The sequence below is a fragment of the Nylanderia fulva genome, unplaced genomic scaffold (genome assembly GCF_048542155.1).
Source record: "Nylanderia fulva isolate GAGA-0341 unplaced genomic scaffold, ASM4854215v1 Scaffold21, whole genome shotgun sequence".
NCBI classification, from domain to species: Eukaryota; Metazoa; Arthropoda; class Insecta; order Hymenoptera; family Formicidae; genus Nylanderia; species Nylanderia fulva.
Window position 1 is genome coordinate 1612321 of NW_028190275.1, and position 25178 is coordinate 1637498.

The window sequence follows — 25178 nt, forward strand, 5'->3', positions numbered from 1 at the left end:
ATTTCATAGACTCGACCAGAGACACAGATTAAGGGTCGACAGGCGACATGGTGGAGACGCCTATCGGCCGGCCGGGAATTACGGATTCGTTCATCCCATATATTAGCCAAAATACTTAATGAATCTTATTAAATTTACGATATTCTTAATCAGTAGGATTGTCCGCAGGGAGACAAAGATCGATTTTTTGGAAAAAAGATAAATATAAAATTCATAATATAACTTGGGAAGATGCGCAGCTAGCAGCGGGTAAGGTTGGGTTAGCCACGAGATCGTATTTAATTTATTATAAATTTTTAAGAGCAATAATGCAAAATTTGACTCTTTGTCTCCCTGCTTTATTATATAAAGAATATATTAAAAAATATTTCACGAAGCTACGTAACTTCTTTTTATGTAATATTTGGGATGAACAAATCTCACTAGATCTATACTCATGGGGAAATTTTTGTGGTAACATACTGACAGCTTGACAAGGAGAGAGTATCATTCTATCTTTGTCTCTCTTGCATTTGATATGTGTAAAATCAGTATAAATACAAAAACCAATATATTACGCACACGAATGAGAAATATTTTACATCTGCTCATTATATAAGAAAATATAAAAGTAATGCAAATTAAATTTCACATTTATTTATAATAGTATTGTGAGGTAGTAACACATATGGAAATCTTATAAGATAAATGCTGTACATCGATTAGCGTAATATTATGATTACAAGTCGCAATAAACGATTTTGCTAATATATTATTTTGAATAAAAATTTTATAAAAACAAATAAAAATAAAATGAATAAATTTTATTCATTCTTTGTTTTTTTCTATTATTTTTTCTATTATTTGAATAAAAGGCGTATCGTATGTAATAGATAAATAATAATTTATATATATGTATATATTGAAATTAATATATATATATATATATATATATATATATATATATATAAATTTCAAAACGTATAATTATATATTTATATAAATTATCTATCTATTTAATCTATTACACACGATACATCTTTTATTCAAATAATAGAAAAAATATTTAATAGAAGAAGAAAACAAAGAATGAAGAAAATTTATTAATTTCATTCTTTTTGTTTTTATATTTTTTTAATTTTTATTCAAAATAATATATTAGCAAAATCATTTATTGACTTGTAATCATATTATGCTAATCGATGTACAGAATTCATCTTATATGATTTTCATGTATTAACTACCTCATAATACTAGTATAAATTAATGTAAAATTTAATTTCCATTACTTTTATATTTTTATATGGGATGAGCAAATGTAAAATATTTCTTATCCGTGTGCGTAATTTATATTAAAATATAATTATTATATAAATAATTAAATAAAAATATATATAATAAATAATTTATTATATTTATAAAAAAATTTATGTAATAAATTGTCTGTATAATATTTTACTTATTTATAAAATGTATTTTATAAATAAATAAAAAAATAAATAAATTAGATAAATATGATAAATTAGTGAATGTGGTAGGAAATGTCATATTTATTTTTTAGTCAATATATAAATTAAATGTTTATTAAATTTAATATTAATTTAAATTATATATTGATTAAAAATAAATGAATTAGATAAATATGATAAATTAGTGAATAAGGTAGGGAAATAATTTTTTTTCTATAAATTAATTATAAAATTTGAATATAAATAAATTTTTATAAAAAAATTTTTAAAAATTTAAATAATTTTTAATGATTTATTAATATTTAAAATAATTATTTTAATAAAAATTATAATAGATAATTTTATTTATATTATTAATAAATTTAGGTGCCAGCAATTGCGGTTAAACTGATGATAAGAATAAATAATTTTAATAATTTAAAGAATATAAAAAGGAGATTTAAATATTTTTTTTTTAAATTTTATTTATAGTGAAATGTAATAATTTTAGTTAATAAAAAAAATTTATTTTGGAAAATTTATTTCTAATTAAGTTTAAAAAGAAATTAGGATTAGATACCCTATTATTTAAATAAAAATAAAATTAATTAAATATTAAATGTAAAGCATTAAAAATAAAAAATTTGGCGGTAATTTATTATATTAGAAAAACTTGTTGATTAATTTGATAATCCACAAATGGATTAACTTAATATAAATATTTTATATATTGTTGAAAATTAAATTAAGAGATTTTAATTATAAATTTATATTATAAATTAAATTCAAATCAAAATGTAGAATTATTAAGATTTAGATGAGTTATATTGAAAAATATTTTTTTTGTAAATTATTGGTTTTAAAATTTAATTTAATGTAAAAAAATTTTTTAAAAAAATTTTTTTTAAAAGGTTTTTCCCCTTTTTTGTTCTTTTTTTTTTAATAAATTTAATTTTTTTTTTAAAATTTTTTTTCCAATTTAAAAATTAAATTAAAAAAAAAAATTTTAAAATTTTTTTAAAATTTTTTGGGGAAAAAATTTTTGGGGATTAACTAAAAATTAAATTTAAAACTTTTTTTATAAATTTTTAAAGGGGGAAAAAAATAGCCCCTTTTTTTTTTTTTTAAAAAATTTTTTAAAAATTTTTTTTTTGGGGAAAATGTTTTCTTTTTTTTTTTTGTTTTGTTTTTTTTTTTTTTGTTTTTAATTTGGGTTTTTTTTTTTTTTTAAAAAAATTTTTTTTTTTTTTTTTTTTGTTGGAAAATTTTTTTTTTAAAAATTTAAAAATTTTTAATTACTTGTTTAAAAAAAGGGGGTTTTTTGGGGTTTTAAAAAATTTTTTTTTTTTCAGTGTTTTTTTTTTCCCAAAAAGTTATTGACCCCCCGGTAAAAACCCCCTTTTTTTTTAAAAAAAAAAGGGGGAATAAGGGTTGAGGAAAAAAAAAGTTTTTTCCCTTGAAAAATTTTTTCCCTTTTGTTTTCTTGGTTTGGGTGGCCCCCTTTTGGTTTTTTTTTTTAAAAAATTTTTTGGTTTTTTTTTTTTTTTATTTTTTGGGGGTTAAAAAAAAATTTCCCTTTTTTGTTTTTCCCTTTTTGTTTTTTGGTTGTATTTTTTGGCCCTTTTTTTTTTTTTTTTTTTTTTCCTTGGGGCCCCGTTTTTTTGAAAGATTTTTTTAAAAAAAAAAAGGGACCCCCCCCCCCCTTGGGGTTGAATTAAAAAAAAAATTTTTTAAATGGGGAATTTTTTAGTTTTTTTCACAAAAAAAATTTTTACAGGGGGGGCCGAGGGTTTTGGGCCCCCAAAAAAGGGGGCTACGAAAAAAATTTTAAAAAAAAGGGTACAAAGGGGGTTTTTTTTCAAAAATTTTTTTTAATGAAAAATTTTTTGGGGGGAAAAAAAGGGGAAATAAAAAAAATACTTTGGCAAAAAAGGGGGATAAAATTTTTTTTTTTAAAAGGGGGAGAAAAAAAAAAAAAACAAAAGGGGAAAGGGGCAAAAAGTTTAAATTTTTTTAAGGGGGGTTAAAATTAAGATTTTTAAATTTGGTAAAAATTAAAGGGGGGGGCCCCCAACGGGGGGAACAAAAAAAAGGGGGGAAAAAGGGGAAAACCAAAAGGGGGGGGAAAAGGGGAACCCAATTTTTAGGAGGCTTTTAAAACAAAAAGAAAAGGGGGAAAAATCAAAAAATTTTTTTAGGTCCAAAAGGGGGGGGGTTTAAAAAAAAAGGGGGACCCCACAACAAAATTTTTTTTAAAACTTTTTTAAAAAGGGGGGGGGAAACGGGGGGGGAATAAGGGGTGGGAGGACAGCAAAAAAAAGGGAAAAAAAGGGGGCAAACAAAAAAAGGGGCACAAAATTACAAAAGAAGAAAAAGGGGGAATTTTTTTTAAAAAAAGAGAGAGAATTTTTTTGGGGGGAATTTTTAAAACCCCCCCCAATTTAAGGAGAAAGGGGAAGCCTTTTTTTAAAAATTTTTGGGGGGAAGGGGGAAAAAAGGGGGGCCAAAAACCGAAGGGGAGCAAAAGGGGGGGGGGGAAAAGGGAAAGGGGGGGGGGACAAAACTGAAACAAAAAATTTTTTTTTAGAAAAATTGGAAAGAAAGAAAAAAAATTTTCAAAAAACCCCAAAAAAAGGAAAAAGGGGAAGGGGTTGAACAGGAAACCCCGGGGGGAAACGAAGAAAGGAAAAATTAGGTGGAAAAAAAAAAAGGGGGGGAAAAAAGGGGAAAAAAAAAAAACGGGGAAAAAAAAAAAAGGGGGAAAAGGGGAAAAAAAAAAAAAACAAAGGGGGGTTTAAAAACAAAACCCCAAAAAAGATAAAACCCGGGGAAAAGGGGGTTTTTAAAAAAAAAGGGATTAAAAAAAATTTTTTTAAAATTTTTAAAAATTTTTTTCAAGGGGAACAAAATAAAAAAAAGAAAAACCCCAAAATTTTTAGGGGGAAAGGTAATAAGATAAAAAAAGAAAGTAACATAATGTTTTAAAATTTGTTAATAATGAAAAAGGGGTTTTTTTAAAAAGGGGGGTTGAGCTCCTGCTAATGTTAAAAATTTTAAAAATATTAAGAAAATTAAAAAATAAAATTGATTTAAAGGAAAAAATGTAAAAAAAAATTTTAAATTTTATAAAAATTTAGAGGTAAAAAAAATTATAAGATAATAATTGATGAAATAATGAAATTTAAAATTTCCAAAATTTTTTGGGGGTAAAAACGGGGGATAAAAACAAATAGAAAAATCATTCGGGGGTTAATATGAATTAAAAAAATATTTTAAAAATAAATAAAAAATTATATAATATAATAAAAAAAGTTTTAATATAAAACATACAAAAATTTTTAATATAAAATTTTATTTTTATATTATTATATACACAGTTTTTGGGCCCCAAACCCTTATTTTTTTTTTTTTTTCCCATTTTTTTGTTCCCTTTTAAAAACTCTCATTTCTTTCTCTCTGCTACATAATAACTTATGACGTGAACAGAACTTACGAGTAACGTATGATGGCTCAATGCAAGAATATTAATCACGTAAAAAACTTGAGTTCAAATATATCAATATCAATTTTTTATAATATATTGGAATATGAAAAATCATAGAAATATATTTGTATATAGGCGATAAACTTAAAAATTTGATATTGAAATATTTTAATCATATTTTACAATTTACAACTACACACACTATAACTATATAAATGCAAAATAATTCCGTAAATAAATTTCAAGTAATAAATCAATTGCACACATGCACACAGCTGGTATGTAGATTTTTATTAAATTTATTTTTAAATTTATTTTCTGAATTATTTTACACTTATATATATAGTGTATGTAGTAAAAATATTTTCAATATATTAAAAAATTTTTTAAATCGCCGAAATATATTTTTTTTATCATTTTTCTATATTTTAATATATATATATATATATATATATATATATATTATAAAAAAATTGATATTGAAATATTTGAACTCTAATTTACTGGATGATATACTGAACATCCTTGCATTGATTATACATTACTCAACGTTCTTTCACGTTATAAGTATTTGGAGCAAATGATACAATAGCATCAATAATCAAAAAGAAATCAAGAATAATCAACATATCCCTTATATAATATATATATATATATATATATATATATATATATATATACATATATATATATATATATATATATATATATATATACGCACATATGTGCATAAGCATATATAAAATTTACAAAAAGTCGGTACTTATTAGCCTTGCTACGCTACTGCCTTCTGCTACGGAAGGCCAGAAAGCATTTTCAGGCCGTATCTCGCGAATACCGGCACGATAGAGGAACAAGGAGAACACGTAATTATCGGTCCTTGTCTCTCTACGGTGCGTCCGCGTGAGCAATGCAATAGTGTATGTACGTGTACAGACATGCACCACTACATAAAACCCGAGAATTGGTTTCTCGGCGTTGGCAACACTGAAATCGGAGTTTCGCGTTGTCACCGCGCGAGGTCACCAACATCAATTCGGAGTTTGGCCGGCCGACCTGTCGACCCTTAATAGACAGATCGCCAAAGGCCTGCCTAAAGAAGAGACCGCCATCTTCGTGCGATAGACTTTGCCCCTTACCGACACACTTTGCCCCTGGTTCGAGTCCGTGCTAAATTTCGTAGACTTGAACCAAAAGACTTTGCCCCTGGTTCGAGTCCGTGCTAAATTTCGTAGACTCAGAGAGAAGGATGAGAGTGGTCATCCCCTCGATTTAGCTGCAACCGGAATTCAAAGCGCCTCTATGTGCACAAAACGTGCACATTGAACTACGTAGTCATGTGCACGATGCTCCCGAGTGGTAACAGGCTATGTGCACGGTACGTGGTTCGATTCCGTGCTATGTGCACAGATGAGCGCCAGTAACACGTAGCTGTTAAAGGAGATGAGTTCGAGACCTCGCAGGGCCAATTTTTTTTTTTTTTTTTTTAGTACGACTATATTTGTCAATTTAATAAAATCCTTTTAATTATTGTGGAATAAAGAGATAAAATGCATTTCTCAAGCGTACGCGAGAAAATCGAAATCAAAAATAATGAGTGCCGTATAAATACGTATGGAATAGAGCGTTATATCGAAGAGCGTGTGGCGTAGCGTTAAGGGGCTAGACACGTACCGTCGAGATTAGAGGTTCGATTCTCAAGGAGTGACTTTTTTTTTAATATTTTTTTATTTTAAATAAAATTTTTTTTTACCATAAAATGTAATTTTTACACAAAATAAATGTAAATAACACGATTTATTTACTTATAACACGTATATTACAAAAATGCATTTTTCTTTGCCTCAAAAAGCCGTGAAAAGCCGTCTGTAGAATAGCTGTATGCGATAGGAACTTGTATGATTATCTGTTTAATTAAAAATTATCCGATTTATGTCGTGTTTGGTGTCGTTGAAATCGCAAAAATCTCAATAATCCATTAATATTATTTTTGAATAGATAAAATGCAAAATAAAGGTTTTAGTTTTTCACTTATAAGATGTTTATATTTGTGAATTGCCATGGATGGGGAAGCCTATTGTTCGAGAGTTCGGAACTTTCTTTGATGATAGGTCCTCTCGCTCGCTCTATACTCGCAGTCTCGCTTTCTCTCTCGCACACGACGAGTTGTGAGATGAGCTCGAAAAGATAAGCGGGCCCGAGCGCCCGAGTATCGAGATCAAAGAACGTTCCGAACTCTCGAACAATAGGCTTCCCCATCCATGGCAATTCACAAATATAAACATCTTATAAGTGAAAAACTAAAACCTTTATTTTGCATTTTATCTATTCGAAAATAATATTAATGGATTATTGAGATTTTTGCGATTTCAACGACACCAAACACGACATAAATCGGATAATTTTTAATTAAACAGATAATCATACAAGTTCCTATCGCATACAGCTATTCTACAGACGGCTTTTCACGGCTTTTTGAGGCAAAGAAAAATGCATTTTTGTAATATACGTGTTATAAGTAAATAAATCGTGTTATTTACATTTATTTTGTGTAAAAATTACATTTTATGGTAAAAAAAAATTTTATTTAAAATAAAAAAATATTAAAAAAAAAAGTCACTCCTCGAGAATCGAACCTCTAACTTCGACGGTACGTGTCTAGCCCCTTAACGCTACGCCACACGCTCTTCGATATAACGCTCTATTCCATATGTATTTATACGGCACTCATTATTTTTGATTTCGATTTTCTCGCGTACGCTTGAGAAATGCATTTTATCTCTTTATTCCACAATAATTAAAAGGATTTCATTAAATTGACAAATATAGTCGTACTAAAAAAAAAAAAAAAAAAAAAATTGGCCCTGCGAGGTCTCGAACTCATCTCCTTTAACAGCTACGTGTTACTGGCGCTCATCTGTGCACATAGCACGGAATCGAACCACGTACCGTGCACATAGCCTGTTACCACTCGGGAGCATCGTGCACATGGCTACGTAGTTCAATGTGCACGTTTTGTGCACATAGAGGCGCTTTGAATTCCGGTTGCAGCTAAATCGAGGGGATGACCACTCTCATCCTTCTCTCTGGTAGACTCGACCAAAAGACTTTGCCCCTGGTGCAAGTCCAGGCTAAATTCGTTTGACATTACCAACAGACTTTGCCCCTGGTGCGAATCCAGGCTAATTGATCATGAGACCAATTTGAGAGATTTGGCCCCCGTTGTGTGTGTGTGTGTGTGTGAGAGAGAGAGAGAGAGAGAGAGAGAGAATATTTTACATATATGCATATATATATATAAAATTTATTAAATATAAAAAATATATTTTTTACACATAAAATGTTTTTTTATTGAAATAATCACGATTTTAAATGTGATATAACACAGTGTTCAAAAATTTTTTAATTAAATTTTTTAATTAAATTTTATTAAAGAAAATTACTTTTTTACATTAAATTTTTTTTTTACATTAAGAAATTTTTTAGGAAATTTTTTACATTAAGAATTTAAAGGCTCCTTATTCTCTTGTAGAAATTTATCACTACGCCAATTAATCACTTATTTCGAGTATTTAAAATACTATAATATACAGTAATTTAAGTATTCGAAATAAAAGTGATTAATTACTCGAAATAAGTGATAAATTGGCGTTACTAGTAATAAATTTCTATAAGGGTTGAAATAAAGTATAAGAGATAAATAGGCTATATGTGAGCTGTATGCGAAATGTGATATGTAAGACGCATATTGAAATTTAATTTTTCGATATAACTTTCAAAAATGTACACGAGGTACAAAAAATTAGCTTGGACATTTGTAAGACTTAAAATTGGGATTAATTCTCAATTCTATTAATTAAATTTCGATATAACACACCTTACATCCGCGCACGGCTCACATATATATAGCCCATTTATTAGTGCAATTTTTAAGTTCCTTATTTTTCAAAGTTCACCTTTTTACGTTATCAAATATTTTTACGTTTTCAAGAATTTTATATTTTTACTTACCGCAGTTTCTTATCCAAATGTAAAATCTTTTATCGCAGTCTATAAAAAATTGAAACAATTTATTATACAATTTTATGATATAATATTATTATTATTACAATTTCTATATATATGCACATCTGTCAAATATCGTGATTTATTTCACATTATTATTATCTATTTTAATAAAAAAAAACACTTGCAACAATTAAAAATAAACCGCCTGCCGCGAACGGAAAATGCCAAGAAAGCACGCAATTTCCGCGAATTTCGTAATTTTTTTGAAAAATCAACAATTTCAACGAAATTGTAAATTCTTCAAATCACTGCACAAGTATAATTCACAATAATAATTTTCAGTGACTACGATAAAAAATCGTATACTGAAAACCGCAAACGAAAGTGCAATGGGAGTAAGAGTAAAGTCTGTGATAAAATTAATTGGCAATAGAAAATTAATAATTTTCAAATAGAAAAATTTTGAAATTACCGAGGATTTACAAATAATAAAGTAAAAATATTAAATAATTTATGTTTTCGAATTTTGCTCGCGGAGAGGATCTTTAAAACAAGATTTTTAGAAGAAAGGACCTTTAAAATATAAACAGGCAAAAACGTTGGAAAAATTAAAGCGCGCGTTTAAACAGATAAACGCAATGAAATAAATACGCAATTGTTTTTACTTATCGCTGTAAGCTCACAAGCTTCTGACGTGCTATACACTTTTATATAATATATACAAGGTGTCTGGTAACTAACGGACCAATGATTAAGGGCGGATTCTCTGGCCAATTTGAAGACGATTTTTCCTTAGCAAAAATGTTGAGAAGTCAATAATTTTCGAGTTATAAGCGATTGAAAAAAATAGGTTTTTTGAAAACTAAACGTTTTGGAGTTAAAAGTCTAACATAATTACATTCTTCAGTTAATTTCAGGTAGAGTTTACTATAATAAAATTTTAATTTAAGGCTTAGTTATAAAGATACATAATGACAAAGATTGGAAAGTTGTAAAAAATGATGACCTTTTTCGACATTTTCGCTGAGGAAAAATCGTTCCCAAATTGACCAAAGAATCCATTTGTAATCATTGGTCTGTTAGTTACCGGACACCCTGTATATTGGACACGAGTTTCGTTTGTTTCAGATTCTCGAGAGTAGAAGTAGGAACATACGAGTATCATATATCGTTTGTGACTTGCCGAATGAAAGCAAGACAGAGAGCGAACGAGATGATGAGCTTAATAGCTCATAATGTTTTACCGTCTCCTTTCGCGCGCGTCGCGATTGCTTAGAAGGAACGATGCGGGAATTAATTAAAGTTATGCAGCGATTATAATTAACTGAATATATTCTTCAATGCAAATTGTACGTGTGAATACAGATAGGTATATCGCTCGGATTAACAAACGTGATGCGTCCGTGCGCGGCAACTGTCGAAGACGGAATCTCTCGTCATCTTAAAAATCTTCTATTTATACCTTGCTTCAAAAACGCCCTTCGCTAGGCTTCGAGAAGCTTCGCGAATTTTCTATCTATTTTATTTGTTTGTTTCTGTCCTACTCGTCTTTCGTCTCGTCTGTAATATTTTATTTATATTTATTTGTGCCTTTGTCCTTTTCGTATATGTCAGTGTCCGTATTCGTGTACGTGTTTTCCTTATTAATTTCAGGGAAGTATGTGACGATGTAATCGCCACAATGTTATAAATAAATAAATAAAAAATTATAACCTGACCTACTAGTTATTGAATCTTTTTTTAATAAAATGTTTCATTATTATTATCATCTAAGTCTAAGTCGTTTAATTACTTTTTAGTTTTTTAATAATTAATTTAATTTATTCTAGTCATTTTTATATGAGAAAAATAATATCACGTATACGTTTTATAATGAATTAATATATTTCGGGAACCGAATTATATATTCTTAATAATATAAAAGTGTTCAAAAATTATATTTGACTTTTAATTTTAATTATTTTATAGCAAAGAGTTTCGAAATCTCTTACACACATAATGGGGATTTTGTTCATCCATATAATTCGCAATTAAGTATATATGTTAATTATTAATTTAAAGGTATAAGACAGGCAGTAAGAGCCAACTCGCGGATGACAGTGCGTTATCCTAACGAAACTAAATTTTTTCGTTAGGATTAAGTATCTGTGTACAAGGCCCCAAAGTTTACTTGGTCACGGCCAAGATTTAAAATATGAAATAATCTCATATTTGAGATTTAATTTTAATAACCCTTTCACCCCCCTACGGAAATAAGTAAATAAATTATTACATATAGCAGAGAAAAGTATAGAATCGAAAAGATCTGAATAGCTCAGTTGGAAGAGCAGTCGCCCGGCAAGCGAAAGGTCTCGGGTTCGATTCCCGATTCAGCGACTTTCGGATCTATATTTTTCTCTTGCATTTACTTATTTCCGTAGGGGGGTGAAAGGGTTATTGAAATTAAATCTCAAATATGAGATTATTTCATATTTTAAATCTTGGCCGTGACCAAGTAAAATTTGGTGCCTTGTGCACAGATACTTAATCCTAACGAAAAAATTTAGTTATCGTTAGGATAACGCACTGTCATCCGCGAGTTGGCTCTTACTGCCTGTCTTATACCTTTAAATTTATATTTATATTACAGAGCCTTGTTAAAACTCTTTGTTAATTATTAATTTTAATAAAATAAAAATTAAAATTAAAGGTCAAATATAATTTTTAAACACAAATATATTAAATTAATTATAAAACGTATACCCATGATAGTATTTTTCTCGTACAAAAATAATTAGAGTAAATTAAATTAATCATAAAAGATTAAAAATTAATTAAAGAATTTAAAATTATATTTTATATAATAATAATAAAACATTTTATTACGTCAAACCGTCGTGAAATAATTAAATAAAATTTGCTAGTTACGTCAAAGTCAAGTTTTCTAAGCTTATAAAACATTTTATTAAAAAACAGATTCAATAAATATAAGTACATGTTATATATATACTTATATTTATTGAATCTGTTTTTTTTATAAAATGTTTTATTATTATCATATAAAATATAAATTATTTAATTATTTTTTTATTTTTTTATGAGTAATTTAATTTATTCTAGTTATTTTTGTACGAGAAAAATACTATCACGGGTATACGTTTTATAACGAATTAAATATATTGATGTTCAAAAATTATATTTGACCTTTAATTTTAATTTTGTATTTTATTAAAATTAATAATTAACATATATACTTAATTGCGAATTATATGGATGAACAAAATCCCTATTATGTGTGTAAGAGATTTCGGAACTCTTTGCTAAAATAATTAAAATTAAAAGTCAAATATAATTTTTGAACACTTTTATATTATTAAAAATATATAATTCGACTCTCGAAATATATTAATTCATTATAAAACGTATACGTATTAGTATTTTTCACATATTAAAATGATTAGAATAAATTAAATTAATTATTAAAAAACTAAAAATTAATTAAACGACTTAGACTTAGATGATAATAATAATGAAACATTTATTAAAAAATAATTATAATAGGTCAGGTTAATATTTTATTTATTTATTTATTTATAACATCATAAAATTCTGTCCTTTCCGAAATACGCGAACGCTACGAAAAGATAAATCTCGTACATGCCGCCGGACGAGTTCATGAGCATGAGACGCTCTTATCTTGGGAACGTATTAATAGTTACTGCATTGACCACTACTACGATATGGCGCTGAAATCAGTGAGAAATGCTGGAGGTCGATTGTGTATCTTGGGTGAGTTTGCTCACGAGATGAAAATTACAAAAGTGAAAAGATTTACTAGATATCGACAAATGAAACCGTGGGTACTCTAGTAAATTTCCTCACTTTTGTAATTTTCACCTCGTGAGCAACTCACTCAAGATACACAATCGACCTCCTGGGGATCGATTGTCTATTTGTGTCGATTTTTCTCACTTTTTGCACATTCATTTCACGTGAAGCAGAGAGAAGGATGAGAGTGGTCATCCCCTCGATTTAGCTGCAACCGGAATTCAAAGCGCCTCTATGTGCACAAAACGTGCACATTGAACTACGTAGTCATGTGCACGATGCTCCCGAGTGGTAACAGGCTATGTGCACGGTACGTGGTTCGATTCCGTGCTATGTGCACAGATGAGCGCCAGTAACACGTAGCTGTTAAAGGAGATGAGTTCGAGACCTCGCAGGGCCAATTTTTTTTTTTTTTTTTTTTAGTACGACTATATTTGTCAATTTAATGAAATCCTTTTAATTATTGTGGAATAAAGAGATAAAATGCATTTCTCAAGCGTACGCGAGAAAATCGAAATCAAAAATAATGAGTGCCGTATAAATACATATGGAATAGAGCGTTATATCGAAGAGCGTGTGGCGTAGCGTTAAGGGGCTAGACACGTACCGTCGAGATTAGAGGTTCGATTCTCAAGGAGTGACTTTTTTTTTTAATATTTTTTTATTTTAAATAAAATTTTTTTTTTACCATAAAATGTAATTTTTACACAAAATAAATGTAAATAACACGATTTATTTACTTATAACACGTATATTACAAAAATGCATTTTTCTTTGCCTCAAAAAGCCGTGAAAAGCCGTCTGTAGAATAGCTGTATGCGATAGGAACTTGTATGATTATCTGTTTAATTAAAAATTATCCGATTTATGTCGTGTTTGGTGTCGTTGAAATCGCAAAAATCTCAATAATCCATTAATATTATTTTCGAATAGATAAAATGCAAAATAAAGGTTTTAGTTTTTCACTTATAAGATGTTTATATTTGTGAATTGCCATGGATGGGGAAGCCTATTGTTCGAGAGTTCGGAACTTTCTTTGATGATAGGTCCTCTCGCTCGCTCTATACTCGCAGTCTCGCTTTCTCTCTCGCACACGACGAGTTGTGAGATGAGCTCGAAAAGATAAGCGGGCCCGAGCGCCCGAGTATCGAGATCAAAGAACGTGGATCAAAGAACCCCCTGGGGGTCGATTGTGTATCTCAAAACCTAGTGAAAATGACAAAAGTGAGCATTCAGTTGATTGGCTAATTTTCACTATAGTGAAAACACGAAATATTTCACGTTAGATTATTCGACAAGAATTATTGTGTCGAATAATGTCAAAATGTGTCGTATATCCTACTGCATTATATGTTATGTAGAGTAGAGCGCGATTAAAATACGTATTAAAAGAGAGGACATTACATTATACACCAGAATTTGCTGGTATGTAAATAATTATAGTGCATAATTGAGATAAGAAAAGGTATTTTTTAAATCTATTCTTTACAGCTCTAATTGTAAATGCATGTTGTGTTTTACATAACATTGCTTATAAATGGAAAATTCCATTAAATGAAATATATTTGGAGGAAGAAGGAGAAGTGCCGATACCATTTAATGATATAAATATAATGCAAGCAGAAGAAGTACGAATTAAGAAATATTGTGTGATGGTATTTTGAATAGGATATATATATATATATATATATATATATATATATTTATATATATATTTATCACATAAATTGTATCACATAAAATTAGTACATTTCATAATCTTATAATAAATTAATAATTAAGATTATCACAGTACATTTCTTAACTTTATAATAAAAGATTTTTAAACACTACTTTTTTATTGATGTATTGTTTTATATCGATCAATTCTCATAACACGCCGCGTCAATTTTATTCAAGCATGTTCAAAAATGTATCCGCCCCCGACCGAAATCCGAATGTTTATTCATAAAATTTAACATAATTTCTTTTTGTTTCTCTGTAACATTCATTCTTATTCACACCGTTCAAACTGCAGAGGTTATAAAGATAAAGGTATCACTGAAACATATATGCATGCATATACGCTTTACGGCTTACGGAATGTTCACTATGGTTTATGCTCCCGTGAATCTAGAGATATCGTATTTTCATCTTGCTCATAGCCAATCGCGTGTATTTCTTCACGTGAAATGAATGTGCGAAAAGTGAGAAAAATCGACACAAATAGACAATCGATCCCCTGGTCTCTCCTTCATCCAGACCTTTGGCGATCTGTCTATTAATCTGTGGCATGGATAAGTGTCATTTATATAGAGAGTGAACATCGTGAAATCGAGATCCGATCGATATATCGAAGGGGCAACAACATGGCGTAACCAATGGGAAATTTGTATACTTTTTTACTTATTCTAAATAATTATCTATAATTAAAAATATGTAATTGTAATTGATTTAATTTAAGAGTTTAACTAGGCTCTGTAATATATAAATATAAATTTAACATATATAAGATAGGCAATAAGAGCCAAATCGCGGATGACAGTGCGTTATTCTAAACGAAACTAAATTTTTTCGTTAGAATTAAATACCTGTGCACAAGGCACCAAATTTTTACTTGGACACGGCCAAGATATAAAATTTTTTTATAATTTATTTTTATCGGTATTATTTAATTATAGTTATTCTAAATAATATTATCAAATTATTTTTGGAGGATATTATTGTGGATCGATAGAAGCAAGATGAAATATCGCTATTTATATTACCAATGGGAAATTTGTATACTTTTTTACTCATTCCAAATAATTATCTAATTAAAAATATGTAATTGTAATTGATTTAATTTATTTATAATTTATTTTTATTGGTATTATTTAATTATAGTTATTCTAAATAATATTATCAAATTATTTTTGAAGGAAATTATTGTGGATCGATAGAAACAAGATGAAATATCGCTATCTATATTACCAATGGGAAATTTGTATACTTTTTTACTCATTCCAAATAATTATCTAATTAAAAATATGTAATTGTAATTGATTTAATTGATTTATAATTTATTTTTATTGGTATTATTTAATTATAGTTATTCTAAATAATATTATCAAATTATTTTTGGAGGAAATTATTGTGGATCGATAAAAATAAGATGAAATATCGCTATCTATATTACCAATGGGAAATTTGTATACTTTTTTACTCATTCCAAATAATTATCTAATTAAAAATATGTAATTGTAATTAATTTAATTTATTTATAATTTATTTTTATTGGTATTATTTAATTATAGTTATTCTAAATAATATTATCAAATTATTTTTGGAGGAAATTATTGTGGATCGATAGAAACTTAGATGAAATATCGCTATCTATGTTACTTTATTATCTATGGACTTCAGAAGCTTTGAAAGTTGCTCGTCGCAATCGTTGCTAATCTTCTTGGAGGTTCTTTAAGGGTCGACAGGCGACATGGTGGAGACGCCTATCGGCCGGCCGGGAATTACGGATTCTTATTTTCCAGATATTAGCGAAAATATTGAATGAATCTTATTAAATTTAGGATATTCTTAATCAGTAAGCTCATTTGTAGTCCTCTAAAGAGCTATTTTATGAAAAAAAGATAAAAATAAAAATTTTTAATAAACTTGGGGGAATGCACAGCTAGGAACGGGTAAGGTTGGGTTAGCCGCGAGTCCGTATTTTATTTATTATAAATTTTTAAGAGCGAAAATGTAAAATCCGGCCTTTTAGAGGACTGCTTTATTATATAAAGAATATATTAAAAAAAAATTCACGAAGTTATGTCACTTATTTTATGAAATATCTGGACGATAAGATTCTCACTAGATTCATAAGGAGCAGGGGAAATTTCTGTGGTAACATGCTGACTGCTTGACAAGGAGAGAGCATCATTCCATCTTTGTCTCTCTTACATCGCATATGTAGTAGCGTCCATGTAGGTACAAAAACTAATACGTGAGCACACGGATGCAAATATTGAGAGATAATGTCAGCAAAAAGGCTATCATATTATTTTTATTTTTTTGTATATGTATGCATATGTAAATAAAGAACAAAAATAAAAACTATTTTAAATAATAAGAATCTATTTGTGTGTGTGTGTGTGTAATTAAAAATTAATAAAAAAATTAAAAAATCAATTTATATACCATATATTTTTTTTATATCATATAAAAAAATCTTAGAAATGTACTTAAATTTTTCGTAGATCCTCGATTTTTTTCATTGCTTCTAAACATTCAGCTAAAAGAGCAGTTGAGACTATTCGAATAAAAAATATTTCATCTTATTTTTTGCAAATAATATAATATATTTTTTATTTAGGAGTCCAAAAATATATGTTACGCATAAGTTATTTATAATTTTCGTTCAAATTAAGAGAATATTGTATTGAATATATTGTAATGCATATACACATTAATTTTCATTAATTTACTTGTTTAACAAAAACATGGTTTTTTGATAATAATTTAAAATTATTTCTGCTCAGTGATTTTTAAATAGCCGCAGTATATTGACGGTGCAAAGGTAGCATAATCAATTGTTTTTTAAATGAAAACTGGAATGAAGGAATTGATTAAAGCTGTTTTAATTTGTAGATTTAAAATTTAAATTTTAAGTTAAAATTCTTAAAAGAAATTATGGGACGAGAAGACCCTATTAAATTAATATAATTTTTTTATTTAAGGAAATAAATTTTATTTTAATGATTATATTTTATTGGGAGGATAATTAAATAAAATGAACTTTAATTTAAAGATAATTTTAACATTAATTAATGAAATTTTTATAAAGAATTGATTATTAAATTAAAAAAATTTTTTTTTTTTATAATAATTATAAAAATTAATTACCTTAGGGATAATAGCGTAATATTTTTAGAAAGATCATATTAATAAAAATGATTGCGACCTCGATGTTAAATTAAAATAAAAATTAAATAAAGAAGTTTAATATTTTAGTCTGTTCGACTAATAAAATTTTACATGATTTGAGTTCAGATCGGTGTAAGCCAGATCGGTTTCTATCTATAATAAAATTAAGAAAATTTTGTACAAAAGGACTTTTTTTTAAATTATATTTTTTTTAATGAATAAATTTAATTGATCAAATATATGTAAATAAATAAAATTACTTTGGCAAAATTTAAGTGTATTAAATTTAGAATTTTAATGATGTATAATAGAAAAAAGTTATACAAGTAATAATTTGTCAAAATTTAAGATTATATTTTTATAGTGCGTTAAATATATTAAGATTGTTAATTTTGTTATTAATTATATTAGTTGGGGTAGCTTTTTTAACTTTATTGGAACGAAAAATTTTAAGATATGTACAAATTCGTAAAGAACCTAATAAGGTGGGATTTATAGGATTATTTCAATCTTTTAGTGATGCTATTAAATTATTTAATAAAGAATTATTTTATGTATATAAATCTAATTATAATTTTTTTTATTTATGTCCTATAATTAGATTTGTTTTAATAATAATATGATTAGTATTTCCTTACATTACTAATATTTATTTTTTAAATTATTCTATTTTATTAATAATTGTTTTTATAACTATTAGAGGGTATGTTATAATTTTTATGGGATGATCAGCTAATTCGATTTATTCAATAATAGGAGCAATACGATCAGTTTCACAAATATTATCATATGAAGTAAGATTTATTTTAATTATTTTAGTTATTATATTAATAAGAGAGAGATATTCTTTTTTTGATTTTATTAATTATCAATTTTATTTATGATATATAGTAGTTTTATATCCTTTGTTTATTATAGTGTTTATTAGGATTTTAGCTGAATTAAATCGAAGTCCTATAGATTTTATCGAAAGTGAGTCAGATGATTTAATATTGAATATTTTAGGGGTGGGTTTACATTAATTAGAATTTATATATTTAGGAATTTATTAAAATATTCAATAATTTTAACTTTTATTTTAATTAATATTTTATGTAGAATAGTAATTTTTATACATGGAATACTTCCTCGAATACAATATGATAAATTAATATATTTATGTTGGAAAATTATTTTACCAATAATTTTGGTTTATATTTTATTAATTTTTGGATTTAAATTTATATTATTAATAATAATTTAGTAAAAAAAATTAAATGTTTAAAAGTTAATAGAAAATTAAAATTTCTTTAATATGTTTTCAAAACATAAACTTAAATTCAAGATTATTAACTTAACCCATACAGCACAGATTATTGCAATTATATTGCAGCAACGTTGCAACGTTGCAAGTTGCAATGCAACATTATAAAGACATTGCAGAGATATAAGTGCACAAAATTCCAGCACACTTGTAGCAACATGACATTAATATTTCGGAAATATTGCATGTAATCCAAATTCTATAATTTATATATTGTAATATATATAAATTAACTACAACGTATTTTCATTAATGATTTATTTACATTTATATACCTGTATATGCAACATTAGTTTATGGTTGCAATAACAATGCATTATTGCAAACTCATAACATATTGCAATATTGTTGTAATATTTTGTTACAATCTTCCAAAAAACGGACATTTTAACATTGCTGCAATTCAACAGCAATGATGTAGCAACATTTTGCAGTGAATTTGCAATATTGCAATATTGCGGTGAAAGATTGTTGTAATGTTTTTGCAATCTATCGGTGCTGTATGGGAATTTAATAGTAATTTATAAAAAATTTAAATATTAAATATAATTATTTTTAATATTTTAAATTTATTTATAATAATAAATTTTAAAATATTTATTTAAAAATAATTAAATCTCAAATTTTTATTAGGAAAGGTAATAAGATAAAATAAAGAAAGTAACATAATGATAAAATTTGTCTAATAATGATAAAAGGTTGAGCTCCTGCTCATGTTAATAGAATAAAAATATTAATGAAAATTCAAAATAAATATTGATTTAAAGGATAAAATGATAATAAATTAAATTTTATAGAAATTAGAGGTAAAAAATATAAGATAATAATTGATGATAATAATGCAATTACACCTCCTAATTTGTTAGGGATAGATCGGAGGATAGCATAAACATATAGAAAATATCATTCAGGTTGAATATGAATTAAAAATGTATTTTATAAATAAATGAAATATTATATATATATAATATATATATATAAGTGTATATATATATACAGATATGAAAGAACTTACGAGTAACGTATGATGGCTCAATGCAAGAATATTTAATCACGTAAAAAACTTGAGTTCAAATATATCAATATCAATTTTTTTATAATATATTAGCCAGATAGCACAAGACGTCCTATGGACGTACATTTTATATCCATTTTACGTATGTACGTCCATGGACATGAAATGAACGTCCATTGTACATCCGATTTCGGACATCCATCAGTGACTAATATTTGGACGTCCACAGGATGTCCATCAAATTCTCTTACAGCACGAAATATTGCTAAAATATTGCATAAATATTTTATTTCATTGTATCATAATAAATATTGAAGCAACATTGTGCAAATATTATAAATTTAATATTTTATTGGAGACATTGCAAAATATACTATGCAATATTATCTTGTAATAGTTCCTTCATTTGCCGCTATGCGACGCAAGATTCGCTGTTCATCTCGCTATTAAATTTAGTTAAGAGAATTATAAAGCGCATGCAAAAAGTGGCTATTACAGTTAAATATGTTATAATTATTCTGATCAGTTTAACCTTTCTGATACTATCCCAACACAAAAAATTTAGATATTGAATTAATTGAAAAAATTGAACAAATAAAAATTCGGATAAATAAAATGCGAAAATAAGAAATATTCTGCAATATTTTATGATTAGTATAAAAATGAATTAATTTTGCATGTCAAATTTATTATTGCTTATAAATTTCTTCTTTATGAATTTTAAATGTCATTTTCAATGATATACATGTATAATAAAGAACCAAAATATGTTTATTAAAGATTTAAAATTTATTCATAAAAGATCCAAAATTCGTCCATTAGATCCATAATTAGTTTATATGAGATCCAAAATTCGTCCGTTAGATACATAATTTATCCATTTAAAATCCATAAATGACCAATAATGGACGACTTATGGACGTCCAGACCAGTTGCAAACGGACGTACAATGGACGTCCCTTGTACGTCCGCTGCAGGTAATCTGGACATCCGATGGATGTACACAATGTCCGGATCGGACATCCGTTGTACGTACATAGGATGTACTTGTGCTTATTGGGAGAATATAGAAAATCATAGAAATATATTTTTTATATAGGCGATAAACTTAAAAATTTGATATTGAAAATATTTTAATCATTTTACAACTACACACACTATAAATATATAAATGCAAAATACTTCCGTAAATAAATTTCAATAAATCAATTGCACACATGCACACAGCTGGTATGTAGATTTTTATTAAATTTATTTTCTGAATTATTTTACACTTATATATATGTAGTAAAAATATTTTCAATATATTAAAAAATTTTTAAATCGCCGAAATATATTTTATCATTTTTCTATATTCCAATATATATATATATATATATATTGTATTATAAAAAAATTGATATTGATATATATGAACTCTAATATAATTTACTGGATGATATACTGAACATCCTTGCATTGATTATATATTACTCAACGGTACGTTCTTTCACGTTATAAGTTATTGGAGCAAATTATACAATAGCATCGATCAATAATCAAAAAGAAATCAAGAATAATCAACATATCTCTTATATAATATATATATATATATATATATATATATATATATATATATATATATATATATACGCACATATGTGCATAAGGATATATAAAATTTATAAAAAGTAGGTACTTATTAGCCTTGCTACGCTACTGCCTTCTGCTACGGAAGGCCAGAAAGCATTTTCAGGCGGCATCTCGCGTATACCGGCACGGTAGAGGAACAAGGAGAACACGTGATTATCGGTCCTTGTCTTTCTACGGTGCATCCGCGTGAGCAATGCAATGGTGTATGTACGTGTACAGACATGCACCACTACATAAAACCCGAGAATTGGTTTCTCGGCGTTGGCAACACTGAAATCGGAGTTTCGCGTTGTCACCGCGCGAGGTCTCCAACATCAATTCGGAGTTTGGCCGACCGACCTGTCGACCCTTAACCTTAAAACGCGCGCAGTGCGACATATTCGATAGTAGTTGACAGTATTATAAAATTAGCGAAATCGCGTTTCCAGGATACGACAAAAAATTCATTAGCTATTCCTGGTGGAATTCTATCCTGATTCAGTCGTGATCTGAGATTCGACTTCGCAAGAATGTTAGCGGAAGAACAACCGGAATTTCGATTAGGACCCGATCCGAATGTTACTTATCCGATTCAGGTCCAATATTGCGGAAATTGCTCGCTACCTATCGAGGTAAGTTACAAACAATTTTCGATATTAATTAGTATGCACGACAAACGAAAATATACATATACTGGTTAATAATTAAAATTAATTGTAACTGAGCTTTAGAACTCTTATTAAAAAAGTCACGAAAAAAATTATTTAGTCTTTAAAGCTGAGATTTTACGTTCAATGGAGATACACATATATTTTATAAAAAAAAGAGAAATTGATATTGAAAGTTAATAATAATGATTAATATTGAATCATTGATTTACAGTATTGCGAATATTATCCTGAGTACGATAAGTGCAAGCAATGGTTGGAGAGGAATCTACCTACTGAATTTGAGAGAATGAAATTAGGTAATTAGAACACTGACAAATATTTTTTAATCAATTTTGAACTTATTTAACTGAAGAATTATGCTTTGATCAGCTACAGAGGATGGTTCCACGGAAGCTGGTGGAGGAGAGGACGAGAAAAAGCGACAAAAGCGAGGTGGCAAGGGTATGTTGAAAACTAAAAAGAAGGAAGACATACCACGATTAATAACAGTTTCTAGAGCACCTAGAGGAAAGAAGAAATCTGTCACAGTTGTAACTGGCCTCAGCACTTTTGGTAATACCGTTAATTGATTAATTCTAATTATGAATAAAAGATGAATGAATCAAACGTTTATAATCAAAAATATATTTATTTAATTTACAGATATAGATTTGAAGGTAGCAGCAAAGTTCTTTGGCAGTAAATTTGCTTGTGGGTCCAGTGTGACCGGAGATGATGAAATTGTCATACAAGGAGATGTCAAGGATGATCTCTTCGAAGTCATACCAGACAAATGGCCACAAGTAAGTTTGGAAAAAAAATATATATTAAATACAAAATTTTTAAATGGAATATTTTATTATTTTCTTTAGATTGATGAAGATTCTATAGATGATCTTGGAGATCAAAAGAGATAAGGCTACAGATACTATGTACGCACAATTGTATTTAATATACTATTTCCAGTCATGTTTTATTATAAAATAAAATGTACATATAAAATATATTTAAATAAGAGTTATGTTAAGATCTAGATTAAGTCTCTTCTTCTTTATATTCATAATCTCCACGCACATTTGCAACTATCTGCAACACAGTTTCAACTTCCTCTTCTGTTAGACGTTCCTCGCTTTCTTCTACTAACTGTGTTTAAAGATACAAAAAATTATTCCAAAATATTCAATTGTTAATCAAACTCAAACTTGCAACTTAAAAAAAAATACCATACCAATTGTATTTCGATTGGTCTAGTAGGACAAAGATTGAGAAGAGCAAGCTTTTCAGCTTTAGTCAATTTGATAGGCTCCATTGCTATTAAAAATTCCTTGATTTTTTCTGGACTTTGCGTCTTGCACGGCATGGTTTCCAAATACTTGATTGTCTGATAAGTAACAGTCGCCAATTGATTTGATGGTTTCTGTTTATAAGACTTTGTGTTCCGCAAGATATCCAGAACCTCGTAATTGCTCAAAAGAGTATTCCAATTTCCTTTTATACTAAAACATATAAATAATATTTTTGAGATGAAATAAAGAGATTTAACGAATATAAGGACAACTTACACTTTCATATCGTATGTTTTCAGATGACAGAGAATTTTGATGCTAATTTTATATATTTAATAAATTTATTATTTTTGAAGCATTCACTGCATTGAACTCAGTATAATCTGAAAAATTGAAATTAATTAAGACTGTAAAAGAATTCAAAAAATCTTATTTAAATATATATATATATATATACATATACACACACACACACACACAAGTTATTTAAAAGATCTAAATAAATGGCAAGGTGTTTTTCATTGATTTTTTAAATTATAATTAAATATTTTTTTTAAATGTTCTTTAAACTTTCTTCTAACCTATTTGACTTCCTAATCCTAAATCACTTTTGTATACAAAATTTACGTGCTGATATTATTATTATTATAATTATATGAAGAAATAATAAAATTAGAATTAACAAATAATTAGAAATGATAAAGTATAATTCTAAATAAACGAATGAAAATATGTATGTGATAAAATATATATTCAAACCAGATAAAGCATACCTTGTGTAAATAGGTATGTATCGATATTTTTGACGATACTTTAAGGTTAAGATTAATACTTTAGAAGCTTTATTTTATTTTTTTTAAATATATATTGAAGCTATAATTTGTTCCAACTAGAATAAAACATCTAAGAATATAGAAAAATTGAGAGTGTGAATGCACCTAACACACTAATTTCCTTTCTTTATTTACACGCCAAAACAAATCTGTAATTATCAATTTCACTAATTTTCAACGTAAAATTTTCACTTATGCTTTCATATTGTGGAATTAAATTCAACGCGCATTTATATGCTTTCTGATTGCTTTTCATATATTAAAACGAGGATGCATTTTGTGTACATATGTTCGTTTTATGTGCAGAAAGTGCACGAAAAAGTGGAAGCTCAAGAAGTAAATTTATAGTTAAATTTGACATTAAAAAATTATTTTTTACAATTTATTCACAAATTAAGAAAAACAATAACATAGATAGTAAGTACATAAAAACAAAAAGTAATTTGACCCCGACGTGATTTGAACACGCAACCTTCTGATCTGGAGTCAGACGCGCTACCGTTGCGCCACGGAGTCATACGATTATGACAACCCAATTGCGCTCACTTCAGTCGTAGTGCGATGCAAGTTAGGCAAGCTTCGTTTTCAACGACGCGAAATATAAGAAGGAGAAGAACACGAAGATTAATAATAATCGTCGATTTTTCCAAAAATCACATACTTAGTAAGATTCTAAAAGATCTCGCTCAATAAAGAGAGAGGTTCGAAATCAGTTCGAAGTCACAGATTAATAGACAGATCGCCAAAGGCCTGCCTAAAGAAGAGACCGCCATCTTCGTGCGATAGACTTTGCCCCTTACCGACACACTTTGCCCCTGGTTCGAGTCCGTGCTAAATTTCGTAGACTTGAACCAAAAGACTTTGCCCCTGGTT

The 25178-nt window shown here is 27.6% G+C and overlaps 2 protein-coding genes and 1 non-coding gene across 6 annotated transcripts; 1 reads left to right on the forward strand and 2 right to left on the reverse strand.

Moving 5' to 3' along the window:
• Positions 1-21860: 21860 nt before the first annotated feature.
• DENR (density-regulated protein) lies at positions 21861-23219 on the forward strand. Its single transcript, XM_029316290.2, has 5 exons — positions 21861-22168; positions 22419-22503; positions 22577-22759; positions 22850-22989; positions 23059-23219. The coding sequence occupies exons 1-5, from the start codon at positions 22067-22069 to the stop codon at positions 23101-23103; spliced, it is 555 nt and encodes a 184-aa protein (XP_029172123.1). The 5' UTR covers positions 21861-22066; the 3' UTR covers positions 23104-23219.
• Positions 23129-25087, reverse strand: crcp (CGRP receptor component). 4 transcript variants are annotated; one of them, XM_029316294.2, is made up of 4 exons: positions 24967-25087; positions 23749-23855; positions 23415-23682; positions 23129-23329 (listed from the first exon to the last, which is right to left on the reverse strand). In XM_029316294.2, the coding sequence occupies exons 2-4, from the start codon at positions 23754-23756 to the stop codon at positions 23222-23224; spliced, it is 384 nt and encodes a 127-aa protein (XP_029172127.2). In that variant the 5' UTR covers positions 23757-23855; positions 24967-25087; the 3' UTR covers positions 23129-23221. The 4 variants fall into 4 exon arrangements, with proteins under 4 accessions (XP_029172127.2, XP_029172128.2, XP_029172126.2 ...); XM_029316295.2 differs by lacking the exon at positions 24967-25087 and adding an exon at positions 24731-24770; XM_029316293.2 differs by lacking the exon at positions 24967-25087 and adding an exon at positions 24411-24720.
• TRNAW-CCA (transfer RNA tryptophan (anticodon CCA)) lies at positions 24750-24821 on the reverse strand. The gene has a single exon. It is a non-coding gene; the product is annotated as a tRNA-Trp (tRNA).
• Positions 25088-25178: the final 91 nt, after the last annotated feature.